The sequence below is a fragment of the Prionailurus viverrinus genome, unplaced genomic scaffold (assembly GCF_022837055.1).
Source record: "Prionailurus viverrinus isolate Anna unplaced genomic scaffold, UM_Priviv_1.0 scaffold_35, whole genome shotgun sequence".
NCBI lineage: Eukaryota > Metazoa > Chordata > Mammalia > Carnivora > Felidae > Prionailurus > Prionailurus viverrinus.
Window position 1 is genome coordinate 4,847,906 of NW_025927605.1, and position 21,405 is coordinate 4,869,310.

At 41.4% G+C, this 21,405-nt stretch overlaps 1 protein-coding gene across 3 annotated transcripts in view; it reads left to right on the forward strand.

The window, feature by feature from the left end:
- IKZF3 (IKAROS family zinc finger 3) overlaps positions 1-21,151 on the forward strand; it is a 90,596-nt gene extending 69,445 nt beyond the window's left edge. For 2 of the 3 annotated variants that reach the window (XM_047845720.1, XM_047845721.1), the window contains exons 7-8: positions 6,733-6,849; positions 18,492-21,151. In XM_047845720.1, the coding sequence (XP_047701676.1) occupies positions 6,733-6,849; positions 18,492-19,195 (821 nt within the window). In that variant the 3' untranslated portion in view covers positions 19,196-21,151. Of the gene's footprint in view, positions 1-1,427; positions 6,618-6,732; positions 6,850-18,491 lie in introns of those variants that run through there. The other variant, XM_047845723.1, reaches the window with a different exon arrangement.
- The last annotated feature ends 254 nt before the right edge of the window (positions 21,152-21,405 follow it).

The window sequence follows — 21,405 nt, forward strand, 5'->3', positions numbered from 1 at the left end:
TAAACAAATAAATAAAGGGTTAACTGAGTCAGCAAGTTTTAATTTTTGTTGTTGTTGTTTATTTTTTTTTTAACGTTTATTTATTTTTGAGACAGAGAGAGACAGAGCATGAACAGGGGAGGGGCAGAGAGAGAGGGAGACACAGAATCGGAAACAGGCTCCAGGCTCTGAGCCATCAGCCCAGAGCCTGACGCAGGGCTCGAACTCACAGGCCGCGAGATCGTGACCTGGCTGAAGTCGGAGGCTTAACCGACTGCGCCACCCAGGCGCCCCTGTTGTTGTTGTTTAAAACAAGTATGTTGTAATGGTGGTTTCATGTTACAAAACGTTTAAAGTCAGTTTAATCAAGTATAATAAATACTGCATGTCAGTCAATATATTATTCTCTTTTATATTTCAAATAGTTCCCATGATTTTTCCTGAATTCCAAAATGTAAACATTAAAAAAAATTTATTTTTTTAAGTTTATTTATTTTTGTTTTAGTAATCTCTACACCCAACATGGGCCTCAAATCCATGACCCTAAGAACAAGGGTCATGGGCTCTTCTGAGTGAGCCAGCCAGGTGCCCCCAAAAACATAAAGAATGTTTATCCATACAAACCAATCTTTTTTTTTGGCGGGGGGTGTTGAGAGAGAGAGTACAAGGGGGGGAAGGGACAGACAGAGAGAGAGAATCTTTAAAAAAATTTTTTTTATGTTTATTTATTTTTGAGAGAGAGAGAGAGAGAGAGAGAGAGAGAGAGCATGAGCGGGGGAGGGGCGGAGAGAGGGAGACAGAATCTGAAGCAGGCTCCAGGCTCTGACCCGTCAGCACAAGAGCCTGACGTGGGGCTTGAATTCACAGACTGCAAGATCATGACCTGAGCCGAAGTCGGATGCTTAACCTACTAAACCACCCAGGCACCCTGAGAGAATGTGAGAGAGAGAGAGAGAGAGAGAGAGAGAGAGAGAGAGAGAGAGAATCTTAGGCAGGCTCTATGCTGGGCATCCCATGACCATGAGATCATGACCTGAGCTGAAATCAAGAGTTGGATGCTTAACTGACTGAGCCACCCAGGTGCCATACCAAACTTTAATTACTGCCACTGCTCCCTATATGGTTTCCATTTTTGTTTCCTTCTTAAAATTGGGAGTCCCGGTCTGGATATCATGTTCCATTCTGAGCCTAACCAACATAGTATCACCAGTGGTATATCTTATCCCTTCATCCCTAGTTTTGTTTTTTTTTTTTTAAATTTTTTTTTCAACGTTTATTTATTTTTGGGACAGAGAGTGACAGAGCATGAACGGGGGAGGGGCAGAGAGAGAGGGAGACACAGAATCGGAAACTGGCTCCAGGCTCTGAGCCATCAGCCCAGAGCCTGACGCGGGGCTCGAACTCACGGACTGCAAGATCGTGACCTGGCTGAAGTCGGACGCTTAACCGACTGCGCCACCCAGGCGCCCCCATCCCTAGTTTTTAAAGTAATGATAGTAGTAATGTGCTACTGTGGGTATAGCATTTATTCATCAAGTACTTATTTTTTTTTAATTAATTTATTTATTTTGAGAGCAAAAGAGAGTGTGAGTGGGGGAGGAACAGAGAGAGAGGTAGAGAATCCTAAGCAGGTTCCACACTATCAGCACAGAGCCCAATGCAGGGCTTGATCTCATGAACCGTGAGATCATGACCTGAGCCAAAATCAAGAGTTGGATGCTTAACCTATTGAACCACCCAGGCGCCCCCATTAAGTGCTTAGTGTAAATTGAAGTGCAGCCTAGTCTAAGACCCAAGCTTTGAGACAGACCTGCTCCCATCAGGAAGCAGGTCTTTATGGAAGCAGAACAGATAAAAAGACCTTGGACTGGAGACCAGTTTGCAAAAGAATGTTGTGTTGGGAAATAGGACTTCTGGCCTCTTTTTATTATTATTATTATTATTACTCAGATAACATTTGTTAGATTCTCTAGGTGCCAGAGCTGTGGCAGAGTTGTTTGTAAAAATGAATGAAAGTTTAGCCCCTATCCTTGGAGAAATCCCAATCCAACAAGGCAATGGGCATTTGATCTATTAATATAATACAAAGGTCTAAGAGAGGTACATGTGATATAGCTACTTCAGGCCAAGTTTTTACTCCAGACCTCATGAGTGACATCATCAAGATAATCCAATTCTGCTGTCTTAATGGAATGTATATGAAAAAAAAAATAGAGAAGAACACGGATTTCATTTTCTCATTAGCTTGATTCTTATCCCAGAAAGGGACTAACAGCTGGCATAGAGATTCATTTAGCCTCATTTCACACAGATTATGAGTACTTGGAGCAGGACATATTTCTGTATGACAATGAGTTCTAGCAATAACAAGATTTTTAAAGTAATTGAATAATTATATTTATTTATGAATCTGGGAGTCACAACCTTTTATCCTCACTCTCATTGTTTCAGCTGAGCCAATACAAGCATGAGAATTTTAGAATAGACTTATATTTTTCTCAAGGAGCAGACCAAAGAAAAAGTTTAAATGTTTTAAAAGTTGATTTTCCCAACTGATTTTTCTTCTTAAAAAGTGATACTATCTCACAGGTAGTATTCATTCTACTTGCTCAAAAAGGCAACAATTTTATGTAGCTTTTTTTGTTAGAACCTGCCTCAGTCTTTGATAGCAATCTTTTGTTAGACAATTCTCGTTACACAATAACACCCCTTTGTTCCACTGTCCATTAGCCACTTACTGACCACACCAGAGAAGAGACAGGAAGCAATGCCTCTTATTTGAGTTCCATTTAACACTTCAAGATCAAATGACAGATTTGGAACAAACACAAAAACACAACCAATTACACAGTTAAATCTGCAATCACTTTGAGATAGAAATTGCATCATGGAAATAGTTAACTGAAAGACAGACAATTAAGACTTGTGTGGCGATTAAAGGTAGAAACCTGTTCTGTAATTATGACTTCATATTAGTTTTAATATTTTTTTCAACATGTCTTTAAAATCATTTTGCTAATGAAAATTGGTATAGCCACTATGTAGTAGGCAAGTGACATGAAGGGGAATTGATCCAGAATTACAGCCCTACCCCTATGCTCACTCATGAACCAAGTGTGTAAATTGCTTTTTGCCACTATCCCGTATTCCCCGCACCCACCCCTTGCAACATTAAACTGCCAAACACCACCCAGGAACGGATTTCCTATTTCATCATTTAAACCCATTATCTTGTCCCCTTACTATCTTGCCAAACTGGTTTCCCTCCACTTACATTTTTGAGACATGATGTGGCAAGATAACAAGTCTAGACTCTATAAGTAGACAGTTGGATCTTCAAGTTGAAGCAGAGGACCAAAAGCCAGTGGTCCTCTTTGTTTGCTTTTCAGTGTACTGCCTAAACTCCTCGTAATCCCAAAGAGATCCTCTAACTGCAGAGCATTTCTTTGTGTATTAAAGAGCAGACAGCAGCTGACCGATAACCGCAAGGCAAAAGACCTGCAGTTTGGGAAGAAAGAGCGCAGCACGTTCAATTGAAGTGTTAGCCTTTGCCTAACTTGCCGATTTGACAATGGTTAACTCGGTAAATATGAACATAATCTCTAGAGCGTGTTCACATGTCCGGTGACGGTTGGGATCTTGGAGTTGCTATTTTGAGTGAACAAGCCAGAGAGGGGCTTAGGGGGACAGAAGCCCTCTCGATTCGCTTCAGAGGATTTCTTTCACTCTATTGTGGGAATGGGAAAGTCTCCACCCATGTCCCCAATTATCTGTCCATCCACACACTTCAGAATGTTATCTTTTTAAATGTCAGGCATTTGGCCACTGGTTTACAGAGTAAGATTTATCTAGAAATGACTGTCAAGAGGAGCTTGGTGAGTAACCAGGGATAAAAGATGTTATCTCGGAAGGTTGCCATTTAGTGACATGCCCTCATTACATTATTTAGGTCATGTATCCCCGCTCTAGCATCCTCCCAAATATAGAAGATATTGAGTATGTGTCCTCAGAAAGCTGCTTGTGGTAATTGATAGTGACTTGGTAAAATGTAGACAGTGACTACTGAGAGCTCAATGGGAAAACTAGGCTGGCAACATAATGCTTGGGGTGAGTCCTGGGGCTGAAGGCACAAGATCTCTGGGAGATGATTGGCCCATTAGAAGAGTGACTGAAGATACCAATACAAATAGGGGTAAAATGGGGATGGAATTAAAAATTCCCACAGGACTGTTTTTCATTCTCCTTTCGCTTTAAATCTTTCTGATAATAATAATACACAGTTGGGGGTAGGGAGAGGGCAGGGTGTGGATTTAATCCTCCCAAAGTTGCTCAAACCACAATGAATGTTCCCAGTCAAAGCACCCTTAGCTGTTTCTAAGAAAAAGCCTCCTTATAACAGCCTCAGGAACTGATTTCAAATCCCGGGCCTTTGTCTTTCATCTCTTTGCTCTTGGGGCTCGGGGTAGTGCCACATCTGGTGGTGGTTTGTGTGAAAGGAAATAATATATATAATAGTTTCCTGTTTGGTCATTTAAACCTGTCCCTGTGCTGGACAGAATTTGACCCACTTCACTCAATAGCAACGTGTCCTGTTGCTAAAGTACCCATTATTTACAATGGCCAGCCAGCCCAAGTGACAGTGCTTTACCACCAGCCCCAGAGCTGCCCAGGCCCCTTATTCTGACCCTTACTGTTTTCATTGACACATAGAGTGTTGTTAATAGTTTAAACCAGAGACTGGGACTTATTTCTTTGGAGCATATAATTATATTTGACAAGAAACTCACAAAGTCTAGTAAGTATGGTTATCATCATCTTCTCTTAATCCTTTTTGGAGCCAGATTCCATTTTATTCCTGAATTTTAAAAACCGTGAGCTTTATAATTTATTGTGTAACGACCGGCAACCAAAAACTAAGACACGCTAATAATACAATGAAACATATTTGGTATTTTGAATTCTCTTTTTCTAATTTGACTTTGGTTTTCTTGCCCTGACCATAATTGACAGTCCTGCCCTGGAGGTTTTTCTCTTTTGTTTACTTGCAGAGGTGGCCAATTTTCTTCTCTCTGGGCATACCAATTTGTGGTACTGAATGTCTGAGAGACCATGGAATTTGTGACATTATTTCTGTATATTAGAATCTGTTCACACAGCAAACTCTTCAACTACGGAATGAGCACTGACCATCCCTAAATCTGTGCATATATTTGAGAAGAAAAAAATCCATTCTGCGGCCATCACTTGCTTTTTACTCTAGTCTCTTAAACTAATTTCAATTTCTTCTTCCTTAGAGACATTAGAAATGTATGGATACATCATTTTAGTTTGGACCTCCTGAAATGCTTGTGATAAAACAGAGAGAAATGTTTGTAGTAACACAATATGATTATGGAGGACAGGAGTGAACAAACTGTGCCCCATGAGCCAAATGTAGCCAGCAGACTGTTTGTGTACGAGGTTTTTACATTTTTAAAGGGTGATGGGTTGGAGGAAAAATCAAAGAATATGGAACAGAGACTAGATGTGTCCCACAAAGTTGAAAATATTTACTATCTGGCCCTTTACAGAAAAGTTTTCTGATCTGTAGCTTGGGCTAGCATCGTTTGCTAAAGTGTAAAGCCTTACATCTCGATCAGCTGGTATCTCTTTGAACTTTAGATACAGACTGTTACTGAGTACTACCTGCTATACCAGGGCAAATTATACTATACTTATTCCAATTTACTATTTAATCGATTAGATGTTAGTACTATCTATATATTCTAATGGTTTTCAATCCTGGCTGAATTTTAAAATCATCTGAAGAGCTTTAAAAATACTGTTGCCTAGGTGCCTACACCAGAGATCCTGATTTTAGGATCTGAAGGGGAAGCTGGGCATAGGTGTTTCCTACATTCTCTTCAGCTGATTCTAATGTTCAGGCAGGTCTGAGAACCACAGGCCTACACCATTTAGGGGTCTATTCGTGGATTAACAACTAGACCATATTCTTAGGCAGTTTTTATTTACATTGTTCATTAGAAATATAATAAAGATGCATTATACAAATTGCTCTTTAATTTCAAGACAGAAGTGTTGCTCAGGGAAATTCTGAGTCAATTTTGAAATGTGAGGAGCATATGAAACAGATAATGCAGAGCCCAGAGAAATAGAATTTAAGAGATAGGAACTGAAAGGAACATGCTGGAAAAAAAGAAAAGGAAAGGAAAGAAAAAAGAAAACCACTCAGAATTACAATACACAAATCACTGAGTAGATTTCTTGCTGTCTGGGTAAGTGTATCTATTTTCAAAAGTGCTATTAACATAAACAGAACAGTAAATCTGGGGCACCATACTTTTTTTTTTTTTAAGTTGTTTAGAAGAATTATATCAGTCTGCAGGTGTCACACGCAGTTACTCAGAATCAGAAAGAAGGCTGATCGGGGGTTAGAAGATCTCCATCTATCTATCTTTTTGCAACCAACCACGTCCAGGCTGTTTATTTAATACTTCCTCTTGCTAATGAAGATACTGGTTGGGGATGGGTCGGGCTTTCCCATCTCAGCATAAGACTGCAAGATTTGAACGTGCCCCGGTGCTGGCTTCACTGACCACAGCAGGTACCCCGGGCAAGAATCTGAGCAGTAATAACAGGTAACAACAGAGTGTGCATCAGATGTCTGATACTTTTCCTTCCAGTTTATTTCCTTTTCTCCCTCATTTACCACCGTGTTCTTTTCCCTCTTCTTTTTACATTTTTCCAAACCAGCAAGTGCGGAGGCAAGACACATCAAAGCAGAGATGGGAAGTGAAAGAGCTCTCGTTCTGGACAGATTAGCAAGCAATGTGGCAAAACGAAAAAGCTCAATGCCTCAGAAATTCATTGGTAAGAATACAACCCTTTTTTTCCTGCTGTTGTTAGCAGATAGTTTAAATGAGATAACGTAGGATGCTTATATATTACACAGGCCCTTCCTAGCTTAATCTCTGTTAAAATAAGGTAATTGGTTTTCCATTGTACACTTTTATTCTTCATGCTTCATTTTGATACCTAGGGCAAATAGAATAAGATATTTTAACTGAATAATCTTAACTCCTGAAGATGGAAGTATTTGATATCCAATTTCCTAAATGGAGTTGGTGTTAAAAATGCTGTTCCTTCCTCTTTATTCGGAATGACATATGTTGCATGACAAAGTTTGTGCAATTGACACCAGTAAGATGTTTGAAATAGCATTTCTGTAACCTTTTGTAGTTATATTTTACAAGTTGGTTCTGTAATTGTGCCCAAACTTTTTTTCATGCTCTAAAACTTACTGCCATTCTTTCTTGAATTTGATTGAGGACTGGCTTTAAGAGAATGTGGTTGGGAGAACATGGATTTAAATAACTAGGCTGGATTCAATCATTTGTCTTACAGGAGTTAATTTTTATGCCATTGTTTTTCACATTGTCAAACAATGGAGCAGAATGAGATGGCTAAAAAATAATTATGTTCATTAAAGTGTTAGGACTGCTGAACAGCAGAGATGTTTTGCCCAACTCTCCCAGATGTTTACATAAATGTGACCATGGTATTTAAAATAGATTTGTATTTGTGAAGAGGGCAGCTGAATTGAATGTATCAGTTTTGCTATAAATTGAAATTCAGTGATACTGAACAAAAATAGTTGTCACACGAAAATAGACCTCCCTCAACACCAGTAAAATTTTAGAGGACTGTCATTCTGTTTTTCCAAAGCTACTTGCTGCTGTTGATTTCTCACTACAGTTCTTTTGTGCTTAATCTTCCCAATAGCTTTTACAGATATTACGTACCTACCTGGTTGTTAAATCTGGTTAAATTTTATTATGGTCTAGGTCATTTTTTTACAGGCAGATATTTTATGTGAATTATAGAGATTTATTGAAAGAACTAATGTGTTTCAAAATTACCTAGCTTTGTATTTATGCTTATTTAGGTACTTATGCCTTCTTTATTTTATTTTGATTAGCTGAGAAGTTTTTGTATCCTTTTAATCACTTTAAGAATTGTGTCAGACTAAAGTTGGTGCATTTCAGTTTAGAAAGACACATCCCCCCCCCCCCCAACCCCCATTACCATTTCCCCCCTCCCTGGTGAGAAATGTCAAGGGGCATGTAGTGACTTCCATGTGGAGTTTAGGAGCAGTGGATCAATTGTGATTCCACGGCGCAATCTTAAGACATTGCTCATATATCTTTTGAGCTTGACTCCTGTGAAGAAGTTCTGACTGGAGTCAGAACAAAGGGAGAGTATAGTTGTTATTCTGAGTGTAATTTACCTTGTAATTTATTTTGGGGAAAGTTTTGACTCTAGAAATGGCCGTACTTGATGTGGAGAGGAACATGGAGAGAAATGGGCAAGGAAAAAAATGTGAAGTGATGCAATTTCAATCCAATTATAGTCAATGCGTTTTGGTCTAAGAGAACTAAAATATGAGAGAAGGTGCTTAGTATAGCTGCCGTACAGCAATAATTGAGCCAAAACCCTACTTAATATAATAAAAAATATAATAAAAGTTGCTTTGTTATCTTCATGGGTTTAAGAAAACACATTTCCTGTGTTCACTTCCATGCCACTCTACTTATTACATCAGGGATCTGTTCCATTTGTTACCCTTGTGACCGGAGGATTTCCACTCCTTCATTTCCAGACTCATGAGAGATGCTTGTAGGTGCTGATTTCTCTCATCTTCTGAACCATCATTTTCTCTCTATGCTGGAATCAGGAAACCCAGTAGAGTTAGCTCTTGATTTGAGCTGAGGCAGCAACTTCAAGGCCCTGAATAACTGGGGGAAATTTTGTTTGGTAAATGGTGGTATGTAGTGCAGTAGGAAGAACACTGGATTTGAACCAAATCACCCAGGTTCCGATTCTAGCTCAGTCATTTCTTAACTCTGTGTGTTCAGACAAATCACATAACCTTTCTGGGCCTCTGTTTATTCATCTGTGAAATGAGGAGACTGAATAGGTGATGAAGTGATCGGGAAGGTCCCTCCCAGCTCTATCATTCTACAAGTCAGTGAGATGAATTAGCAAAGGCTGCAATTATGAATACCACTTTGTGTTTATAAACCCGTATGTGTAACTTCAGGTAACTGTTTTCTCAAGGCTGTACAGACAAGGTATTTATGTTATAAACCATATCAGATATGTTAGTTGTTTTTTTTTTTTAGGAAGGTGTGGTTAAATCTGAGAATCTATCAAACAGCTGCATTTGGCCAACATTCATATATCTTACTGAGGGCATTGCTACTTCTTTGGCTCTTTCATCAGGAAATGGGGATAGCGCTCCTGCCATATCCATGATGTTCTTGTTCCTAAGCCCTGTTCTAATCTTCTAGCGTTAGCTTATATCTCTTCCTTTTAGAGATTATTTTTAAATAAAGGGTTTCCTTTATTTATTGAATCATTTAATGGAATCAATCTTTTTGATAGAAAACAGTAATATCGGGGAGAGAAAAGGAACATTTGACACTGCAGTGTACGGGATGAAGAGCTACAAAACATCGGGGCTAATATTTTCTCTCCTCTTCTCTTCTGTCTCCTGTATTTCCTCTCCAAGGCACCATTTTCTGAAAAGATTCAGCTGCCAGGGAAATGGCAAAGGGTAAAGTGTGAAGGAAGAATGAGTCACTCCCTTTAATCCTTGCTGACAGTTGCACAGCACTCAGACCAACCTTTGCTTCCTTGACCTCTTGAACTATGAGGGTTAAGGTGAAGTTATACCATCAGGTCAGCCTGTTACTTTCCCAACAGGCTAGAGATAATCACCAGTAGGTAGCATCTTCCATCAATTAGAGATTAACTGAGGAAGAGGGACAGACTGGGTTAAGCTCAGGTGCATTTAGAAACACAAAGGAGGTACTTGGGTAGTTCAGTTGGTTAAGCGTCCGACTTCCGACTTCCGCTCAGGTCATGATCTTGCTGTCCGTGAGCTTGAGCCCCACATGAGGCTCTGTGCTGACAGCTCGGAGCCTGGAGCCTGCTTCAGATTCTGTGTCTCCCTCTCTCTCTGCCCCTCCCTTGCTCATGCTCTGTCCCTCTCTCTCCCTCAAAAATAGATAAACATTAAAAAAAAATGTTTTAAAGGAAACACAAAGCATGCCTGTATTGAAGCATAGGAGTAAAATTAAATTGCCTACATAGGAGAAAAATAAAATAATTTCTTTCCTAATTCTCTAAGATGTTTTATTTCACTTTCCATAAGATAGGACATAAATCAACACACATTCATTAGAAATCAGCATCTTTATATCATCAAAATAATTCTTAGTTGCTCTTTTCAAAGGACACGAAGGCCTCACTTTTAGCACCTAACCCTTTTAAGAGTTGTCCTTTCTCTGCATCTTATTCTCCTGTTATAAACTTGTTTGAATAGACTTCTAACTAGGCCATCTTCAAATACTTGGCTCAAAATAGAGGCCAGATTTCTCTCCTGGAGGGAGGAGGAAAATGACTACATTTCTGCATATTTCTTTTTCTGATTTTCATTCTTTCTCCAAAAACAGATGTGTTATTCCGACCAAAGTGGTTACCATAGCATCTCCTTATTATTTTTAATTTTATGTATTACTTTATTAAAGGAAGTTTTCATGTTGAAAAGAACATGAAAACAGATCTCACTCAGCCGCGGTAAACATTCTGGTGAGGTTTTGACACTTCAACAAACACCATCGGTTCTCCTTGTGAAGTAACTAATGAGAAATTGTCTGCTTTGGTTAACAGAGCGACAGGAAGCAGTTTGAAAACTCGTTTCTAACAGCAAAAAGTATCTTCTCCCACCCCTTCCCAAAGGGCTGAAATCTATAATCCTTGAAACATTATAAAATCATAGCATTTTAGGGCTTGAAGGGATATCAGGAACACCCAGCGAGTTCTTTCACCAGAGGAGGAAAAATTGGAGAGATGGCGAGATGCAACTAGTAGGTGACAGAGCAGGGTCAGGGCAAGGCCTAAAACATGCTGCAGTCCAAGGCCTTCCTTCCTTGGGAGGTCACCCCGAGCAGTGCATGTCATGTGTGCTACACCAGGGCTTTGGACAGTGGGGAGTGTAGTCATTGAAAGCTGGTGGAAGAAAAAGTCCCTGAAGAAGGGCAATCATTCTCCCTCGAGGGTGTGTTTTCTTGAGAAAAGAAGTCTTCCCCTGGTGACTCCATCAGGACCGATGACATCCAATAGTACCTCTCACAGAGGACAAGGCTTCTGCAACAACAAAACAGTCTCCAGCTCAGTTTTCCTCACTGCCACCCCCATCACTCTCTCTCTGTTTGCTCCCCTTCTTGCCTGTTCTGTGGCTCCCCACTGCTTTCCTCCTCCTGGAAGAAATGTTAGTCACTTTGGTCTCATTTAGATTGAGATCAGAGCCATCATCTCATCAGATATTCCATTTACCCTACTTACCTGCCCCCCTCCCTTTTTTTGACATGTACTTGCAGTAAGAGTAAGCGATAATACGTATGGGATATGGTATGAAGGTAGTGGCAAATACATTTCAGTGACTTGAAGAAACTTCAAAAGAAAACCTGAATATTTCACATCACCCCTCATGATGACTATAATAGTAGAAATGTGTTATTTTCCTAAAGTTCAAATCATTCCGCCCCATCTTCAAAAAAACCTTTCAGTGGCTTCCCAATGGAATAAAATCTGAACCACCCAGGTGTTCTGAGCCTTGCACAATCTGTCTCCAAGTTACCTTTTCTCATTTTATCATTTCAGCCAAGTAATCTTTTAATTCAGCCACAGTGAACTACTTCCACTTCTGTGTAATACTTTCCCTCTTATATGTAATGGTTCTGTCCATGCTGTCTGTCTGGAATACCATCACTCACATCTGCCTTTAGAAGTACACATGGTCAGGGGGCGCCTGGGTGGCTCAGTCGGTTAAGCTTCTGATTTTGGCCCAGGTCATGATCTCACAGTTTTTGAGTTCAAGCCCCACATCGGGCTCTGTGCTGACAGCTCAGAGCCTGGAGCCTGCTTTGGATTCTGTGTCTCCCCCTCTCTCTACCCCTCCCCTGCTCATGCTCTGTGTCTCTCTGTCTCTCAATAATAAATAAATGTTAAAAAAATAAAAAATAAATAAATAAAAGAAGTACACATGGTCAGGAGGTGCCTGGGTGGTTCAGTCAGTTAAGTTTCTGATTTTGGCTCAGGTCATGCATGATCTCTTGGTTCGTGAGATCAAGCCCCTCATTGGGCTTACTGTTGTCAGTGCTGAGTCTGCTTGGGATTTTCCCTCTGTCTGTCCCCCACTCTTGTACTCTCACTTGCATGGTGCTCTCTCTCTCAAAATAAATAAATAAACAACAACAACAAAAAAAAGCACACACATCATCTACATTCGCATAGTCTCCTGAGTCCTCTCTTTACTCTGTTCTCCCCCTGCACTCAAGGCAAGCTTAAAACCGTTTGGTGATATATAGAACTGTCTTCACCACAATCACTGCCACCACCTCAGATAACAAGGAGACTTTAAAGAACAGAGGCGCCTGAGTGGCTCAATCAGTTAAGCATCTGACTTTGGCTCAGGTCATGATCTCTCAGTCCTTGAATTTGAGCCTCACATCGGACTCTGTGCTGACAGCTCAGAGCCTGGAGCCTGCTTCAGATTCTGTGTCACCCTCTCTCTCTGCCCTTCCCCCGCTTGTGCTCTGTCTCTGTCTCTGTCTCTCTCTCAAAAATAAATAAACATTTAAAAAAATTTTTTAAATAAAGAATAGATTAATATTTGTCTCACATTACATGACATATTTGAGAAGCTGTCCATATTATTCTCTTTACTCTCTTGACTACTGTATGCTTTGTATTAGGGGTACTGATTTGTAATGAAATTGCATAAATGCTACACTTCCTATTGGATTGCAATTGTGTTTATATTCCTCAAAGCACGTAACATGGTGTGAGGCTAATAATAATAATAATAATAATAATAAATGATCTACCACTTATTAAGTGTTTACATTTGCCAGGCATTCTTTTAAGCACTTACAGATACAACAATTCTGTGCATCATAGATATTTCTTGAATGCACGTTGCTGGTCCATTTGGAATAAAGCACAGTTGCTGGTCCACTGCTTATGGGAACCACCCCAGCAGAGAATCTGAAGTCACTGTCCATGGTGGGATTATGCAGCCATGGGCAAGGTAGCATCCAGGAAACAGCAGTTAATGCTCATGGACAGATATATTTAGGCCCTTAGATTGCATCCTAGTTCTCCATTTACTGACTAACCGACCTTAGCAAATTAACCTGTTTGTAGGTTAGGTTCTTCATCTGACTAAGAGATGCTAATTCACCTTAGGCAAATGAGACAATATACAAAAAGTACCTAGGACAGCACTGGGTATATAGTAAGGGCTCAATAAATAGTAGCTATTCCTTTTAGTATTATATATAAGGCACAGGGCTAGGTAGTGTGAAGTATAAAACCCAGAAGTAGGGGCGCCTGGGTGGCTCAGTCGGTCAAGCGTCCGACTTTGGCTCAGGTCATGATCTCACAGTTCATGGGTTCAAGCCCCGCGTCGGGCTCTGTGCTGACAGCTCGGAGCCTGGAGCCTGCTTCAGATTCTGTGTCTCCCTCTCTCTCTGCCCCTCCCCTGCTCATACTCTGTCTCTCTCTGTCTCAAAAATAAATAAAAATATTTAAAAAAATAAAAATAAAAAAAACCCAGAAGTAAACAGATTAGGGTGGTGGGTATTGCTTGGCCCCAAAGGCAGAGGTCTAAATCCGTGTGCTCAGCTAAGGTCCCTTTTAGCTCTAGGCTGTGATTCTGTCTGTACTTTCAAGTTGGCACTTAGAAGCCAACAACCATATGCCCTCACCACATCGCAGCAGTTCAGGTCAGGCAGTTGCTCAGTTTAGAGTTACCAAAGCCTAGATGGTAGGGATTGAGGGATTGACACCTTTAAAAGGAAACACGGGTAAGTAATGGCCCAACCAGGCAGCCTTGGTTCCTAAACTCAGAATTTGTTGCTGCCATTTGTACTTTCATCAGAAGGAAACCTCTAATTCAGCCTGAAGCTGCTATCATTAATCATTCAAAGGTGTGGTACGATTTTGACTACAAGCTGGACTAGAGGCTCTGTGCAGGTTTGGGAGAAGTTACACTCTTGTGGTTTGACTAACCTTTTTTATGAGTATGTTACTAAAGAAACGTGAGCTGTTGGCTTTTCAATTACTGTAGCTTACCCCTTCTGAGTTTCATACACATTGAGTCATCGTGTCTACAGGTGACTGATAATCATCTGCACTACTCAAGTTACCGTAACTCAGAGATGAGGGGATCTGATGATTGTAGGTTGCGTGCACGTGAAGATCTGAGGCTCTCCCATCTTCACAATGAACAATGGTCTGTGTTAACCACAGAACTCAGTCACATATTTCCACTCATCCAAGGGTTTATTTCCCTCTTACTGTTTTGCCTCTTACAACTTTAGCACTCAGCTGTTTTCTGACATGTGCTGCAGGTGGTATAGACTCTGAAACTGTAGGCCTAGTTCAGTAAAGTGAACTCTTGGGAGAAAGGATAAAAGCAGAGTTTATGATGTGCCTACCCCACCCCGGAAACTTTCTGGAACCTCTCTGTTAGGTGAAAAGATAAAAAGGTTCTCACGGACCCCTGGTATCTGGGGAGTTGAGTAGAACCAGCCACACTGGAAAATCATCGATGACCTTGAAAAGGCCAGGAAACCAAAGTTCATCATTTCTGTGTCACGTTCAGGAGAATGAATATTTGTGACCTTAGCTGGCTTTCATGTTCTCACCCTCATTCTTTCAAACAGCTTTGATCAAAGATATATTCAATCTGGAAGCTGAAAATAAGAACCACTGATGACTTTGGCAAAGGTCTACTTTTCTGTTGCTTTTTATTGAGTTGCCAAAGCAGGGTGTTTTTCTTTGCATATTTTTTCTCTCAGGTATTTGTCTAGAAACTATCATGTTGGCCTTAAGGTAGTGGGGATGCAGGACAAATCCATCTGATTCCATTAGATCTTCTAGCTGCTCTTTCTGGCTCCCATTTCTCACTGTTCTGGTCTATCTTACACTTTGCTGTTCCATTAATATCCTGAAAATAAAATTTTGACCCAAGCCTCCCTTGCTCAAGGGCATGTGGCAGTTTGTTCTTTGTTCAAATCCAAATCCAATTTCAGAATGCCCATCGTTTGGTTTCACCATGTGTTATCTTTTTTCAGTATCTCCCCAAATGTGGAATGCAAAATGCCAGGAGGCCCATGGGGCAAGAAAATTATTTTGTTTTTTAGTTCTCTCTCAATCTTCTTGATTATACCAAAGGAAAAAGGTTTAGACTTAATTTGATGTTAGATTTCATTAATACTAATCTCACACTTGGCAATCTCTGTTTTTAGCAGAGAGAGGGGATCTTTGTTTCCAAGTAGTCACAGTATCTGATCAAAACTTAAGTAAATTGCTCTATTTCATTGTCTTTATTTTTCATAACTACCTTCTATTTGCGGTAAGTGATTCTGGTTTTCCATTTGTGTTAGTAATATAAAGTTTACTTAAAAAGCAAACTTGCGGGGTGCCTGGGTGGCTCCATCAGTTAAGTGTCAGACTTAGGCTCAGGCCATGATCTCACGGTTCGTGTTTTTGAGCCCTGCGTTGCGCTCTGTACTGATAGCTCAGATAGCTGGAGCCTGCTTTGGATTCTGTGTCTCTGTCTCTCTGCCCCTCGCCTACTTCTCTCTCTTTCTTCCTCTCTCTCTCTCTCTCTCTCTCTCTCTCTCTCTCTCTCAAAAGGTAAATAAACATAGGGGCGCCTGGGTGGCTCAGTTGGTTGAGTGTCCGACTTCGGCTCAGGTCATGATCTCGCGGTTTGTGGGTTCAAGCCCCGCTTCGGGCTCTGTGCTGACAGCTTGGAGCCTGGAGCCTGCTTAGGATTCTGTGTCCCCCTCTCTCTCCACCCCACCCCACCCCTGCTTGTGCTCTGTCTCTGTCTTTCAAAAATGAATAAACATTAAAAAAAGAAAGAACGAAAGAAGAAGCAAACTCAGGGCACCTAGGTGACTTGGTCAGTTAGACATTCAACTCTTGATTTCGGCTTGGGTCATTATCTCAGGTTCATGAGATAGAACTCCACATCAGGCTCCATGCTTCTAGAGCAGAGCCTGCTTGGGATTCTCTCTCTCTCTGTCTCTCTCTCTGTCTCTCTCTCTCTCTCCCCCCCCCTCCCTCTCTCTCTCTGCCCCTCCCCCACTGGCACACGGGCACACACACTCTCCCTTTCAAAATAAATAAACATTTTTTAAAAGAAAATTCATTTTAGCAAAAAAAAAAAAAAAAAAAAAACAGAGAAAGAAAAGGCAAGCTGATTCCAACAAAACAAAAAGTCCTAACATTTACCAAGTGCTTTCTATGTACTAGGCATTTTTCTAAGCACTTCCCAGTGACCCTGGGTGGCAGATACAATTATTATCCCCATTATACATGAGGACATGGAGCCATAGACATGTTAAGTAACTTGCCCAAGGTCACACAATGGGTAACTGATGAGCCAGCATCAGATCCAGTCCCATCTGGCCCTATTGCCCAGGCACTCAACCACCACACCACCCTGAGGTGCCAGTATTGCAGAACGTGAGGGAATAAGTAAAGTTTCAGAAATGCTGTATTTCATTCTTCCTGAAGGAGAGCTACAGCCATACTCTCTTACTCTTCCCTGCTTGCGGCCTGTGTAGTCCCACTTCTCTGCCTTCTGTCATGCTCCTCCCTCAATTAGGATGTCTCATCAACCTCTCTGAAAAGCTACATCGTACCAGTTCATCAAGACCCTTCTCAAAATCTGGGTTTTCCAAGAAAGCTTTCCCTGCCCCAGGTACTCTTGAATGTTTTTCATTCCCTTAACACTTAAATAGACAATTTCTACCAGACTGCCTTACCCTTGCCTTATAATTCTTTTTACAGAAGATGTGTACTCCCCTACTTAACTGCCTTAAGCATGGCATTTAGAATAAAATCAAAGACCTCCATAGAGCAGGGCTGTCCTTTCATGACTTCTAACATTTATTTTTCTCTGCTTCCATGCATACAGGTCTTGTTTCTCTCCCACCAGTTTGGAGACAGCTCAAGAACAGAAACTAGTTCTTCCAATTCTTCTGTTTTCTTGAATTCTTTCATTATTGGACCCTTTACTATATGGCAGGGACAAGCTTTGGAACCATAACATGCCTAGGGAATGTTACGGAAGAGCAGATCTGGTTCAGCATATCCCCCCAGAATCTAGTGTCTACAAAATAAAAAAGCATCAGCAATACCTTAGCCTCACTTTCAGTGCTTGACACATCCACCCGTTCTCTCTTCCCTCTACCAGCCACTCACCGCTGAGCACATCTGCCATCACTGCAGACCCTGCTCCTGCCTTCCCTGTGGCCAGAGAGCCTCTATTTTCTAACACACAACACCCACACCCCAAAGGTGGCTAAACTCTGTTTTCAGAATTTCTCAGCAGTTTGACAGGAGCAGTAGGACAGGGTGACCACAAATACATTTTTCAGTTAAGTGTGAGATAGGTCCTAATGATCACCTGTGTATCAATGATACATTTTTTTTTTCAAACAAAAGCATGACATACTTTATGAAAGGAATAAAGGCTGTGATCTTTCATCAAGAAAGCTTTTCTAAAACTTTCTACATTTGAAGTTCATTTACTTAAATCTCAGTCTGGTGACAATTTGTTTGGGGAGTGGTAAGTTGGAGGTTTGGGGGCTACTTTTTCTGCCCCTGTAGCTATTTAAAAAGCTGCAGAGGCTAGTTGCTGAGCATCCCCGCTGTTTGCAGCACTTCCGTTCCCCTGGCTCTCTAGTATTACAAGCAAAATAAGAGTTTGGGAATTGATTGGGTTGAGAGTCCAGGAACAGTAGAAGTGCCATGCTCCTGCACAGTGGTAGCTCCCCAGCCTTGCGTGAACCCTGCCCCAGTGTCCTCTTGCTTCTTTTTCTCTCCTTTTCTCCAGTGTCCCCTCTGATGTGAGCAGTGGAAACAGTTCACGTTGTAGCCTCAACTTAATGACATCTCTGACACTCCCTTTTGTCTGCCTGCTTAATTTATTTTGACTGTCCAAACATGTACTGTCAGCCACTGTCCCTTGAGACTTCAGCACCCATTGGAGCCATTCTGCCTGGGCTGGGTGTTCTTTTTTTTTTTTTTTTTTTTTAATGTTTATTTATTTTTGAGAGAGAGAGAGAGACAGAGCGTGAGTGGGGGAGGAGCAGAGAGAGAAGGAGACACAGTATCCAAAGTAAGGTCCAGGCTCTGAGCTGTGAGCACAGAGCCTGATGCGAGGCTTGAACCCACGAATCGTGAGATCATGACCTGCCGAAGTCGGATGCTTAACTCACTGAGCCGCCCAGGCGCCCCAGGGCTGGGTGTTCTTGAGCAGGTGGCACATCCTTCCTCCCTTTTCAAGGACTCTGGAAAATCATTTTACAAACTCTCTGCCCGTGTGTTCTTCCTCTTGTAATTATTTCTTTCACTTGTTCTAGGTGAGAAGCGCCACTGTTTTGACGTCAACTATAATCCCGGCTATATGTACGAGAAAGAGAGTGAGATGATACAGACCCGGATGATGGACCAAGCCATCAATAATGCCATCAGCTATCTCGGTGCAGAAGCCCTGCGCCCCTTAGTCCAGACACCACCTGCTCCCACCTCTGAGATGGTTCCAGTTATCAGCAGCATGTATCCCATAGCCCTCACCCGTGCGGAGATGCCAAATGGTGCCCCCCAGGACCTGGAAAAGAAGAATATCCACCTGCCAGAGAAGAGCCTGCCTTCTGAAAGAGGCCTCTCCCCCAACAATAGTGGCCATGACTCCACAGACACTGATAGCAACCATGAAGAACGCCAGAATCACATCTACCAGCAAAATCACATGGTCCCTCCCCGGGTCCGCAATGGGATGCCACTTCTGAAGGAAATCCCCCGCTCTTATGAACTCCTCAAGCCCCCACCCATCTGTCCAAGAGACTCCATCAAAGTGATCAACAAAGAAGGGGAGGTGATGGATGTGTATCGATGTGACCACTGTCGAGTCCTCTTCCTGGATTATGTGATGTTCACTATTCACATGGGTTGCCATGGCTTTCGTGACCCTTTTGAGTGTAACATGTGTGGATATCGAAGCCATGATCGGTATGAGTTCTCATCTCACATAGCCAGAGGAGAGCACAGAGCCATGCTGAAGTGAACATCTGGTCTCCAAGATGATTTACGCCTGAGCATTCAACATAATTTGTAAAAACCGACACCCCACCTAACAAATTATTCTCCAAACTCATTTCCAAACTCCCTTCCATACCATTTTTAGTGTCCAAAGAGTCATGTTCACATGGGCAACAGGGAAATGCTGTCTTCATTCAGAAATTGTTTGCAGATAATATCGTGTTATCATTTTTGTTAAACCTTTGTTTTCTCATTAGGGACTTGAATTTTTATGATATTTAAAAGCCAGTGAAGTATTTGGTCATTATCTTTTGCAGCAATGGAACAAGCAGTCCTTGGAGTTTGTTGCCATTCAAAAGAATCCCCCAGTTGTGCTGCAAGAGACATTCTTTCTGAGATACACAGATACATCAGCCATATGTGGAAAAGCATTTTGGTCATCTGCCTAGGTCCACAAAGAAGAAGAGCTCACCAGCTAACCTGGCTCAGAAGCCATGCCCTTCTGTACTTAACACAGGCTGAAAGTCTAGGATATAGTCTCCTCATCCCAAATTATACTCTAATGGTAAGGAAAAGAACAACCATAAAACAAGTATCTGTTACCAGTAACTGAAGACTGAAGTCTCTAGGCAGCAGACCCATTTCTTAGCACACAAGGGGAAAAAAATCAAGTCATCCAATGATACTTCTGCTTCTACCGTTTAACCTTCCCATCATCGATTAAAAGTTGCTTTGGTTTAAACCAGTCATGAATAGGAGAAATTCTATATCAGAAGAACGGATGGCTTTAAACATAGACCATCATTGAAACTCCAGGAAGTTGTCGGCTTTGGACGATGGCATCCATTTCCTATGATCAAGACTGGCAGAACTGGGCTCTGAGGGGGAAACGGTTCAGAAGCACCATGGGGCAGTGAGGGGGGTGGGTAGTTACCTAAAAGTTCTTGGTCTCCTTCATGGAGCATTAGTGTACAGACACTTACCAATGATTTCTTTTTTTGACAAAAAAACACCAAAGAATCCAAAATGAGTGACTTAGTCTCCCCCTCCCCACAGGAGAGGAATCAGGGATAGATGTCATGTGTGTTGTTTGGGTCTTTGATGAGCTTCCTGACGGGGTGAGGAGGGGCAACTCTGCTGACAGGTTCTCCTTGATCAAGCAGGGTGGGTTTCTCTCTCCATTTTAAGTGGAGCTGCTGTATGCCACGAAAACTCCTGAAAGATCTTGATTCTGCACATGTATTGGTCAGCTTTGTCATCTGTTATGGGAAATACGCTATCAAGGGAAAGTTCAGGGATAACTGTAAAATTAGTATTGCAATAGGGGTCACGAAATCTGTTTGTGAATTCCATATTGGCTGCTAATTAGCTGTATGACTTTGGGCAAATCACTTAACTCTTAAAACTAAGTTTCTTCAACCATAAAGTAACAGTTGGGTTTATACATTCTCTAAGGTCCCTTCCAGCTTTAAATGTATGCAATTATGCTGTAACCACAGTTACTTTTTAGACCTCTTAATGCATGGGTATCAAGCAGAAGAGTATGTATATGAATATCTGTTTCACATTGCTTTGGTGTGAAAATGGTAGTGTTGTTAAATTTTTCCTTTAACCACTGAGTTGTGAATGTGAAGAGGATGGTGGGGAGGAACAAAAAACAGGAAGGTATTTTGATCTTGCCCCAAAGTATATACACAAAGTGGCACCTGCAGCTGCTTGCCAAAGCCTTTTTCTCTCTCTCTCTCTCTCCTTTTTAAGAACTGGTATTAGCGAAAATAAATTCTGCTTCCAGGGACAACTTCATGGAGCCTAGTTACACATTAAGAGTCAGCTTTGTGCACCTTTCTACCAGAGCCAAGAATCCCCAATTCCTGGTAGATTAGTGTTTTATGTATCTGCCTTGATATTTCGAAAGGGCTTAGGCATTAGACTTCAACTCAACTAATTTATGTGCTGCCAGTAATTAAAATGTTCCACCTCAGACTGCACAAATGGCTTATCCTTCTTTGTAGCATGGCGTCTGTCTCAGGGAAAAAAAAAGACTTTGTGAAATTCCATGGTAACAGTCCCAACATGTCTGAGATTTCAGCTAAAAAACTAGACGTATTTCAGTGCGTAGTCTTCACTATGTTTCCGTAATCCTAGACCCCAAGCTACGCCAGGTTGCTTACACCCGTTGTGGCCGAGGAGCTGCTTATTATACTCTTGAAATGCCGCACATCCTGTTGGCTCTTC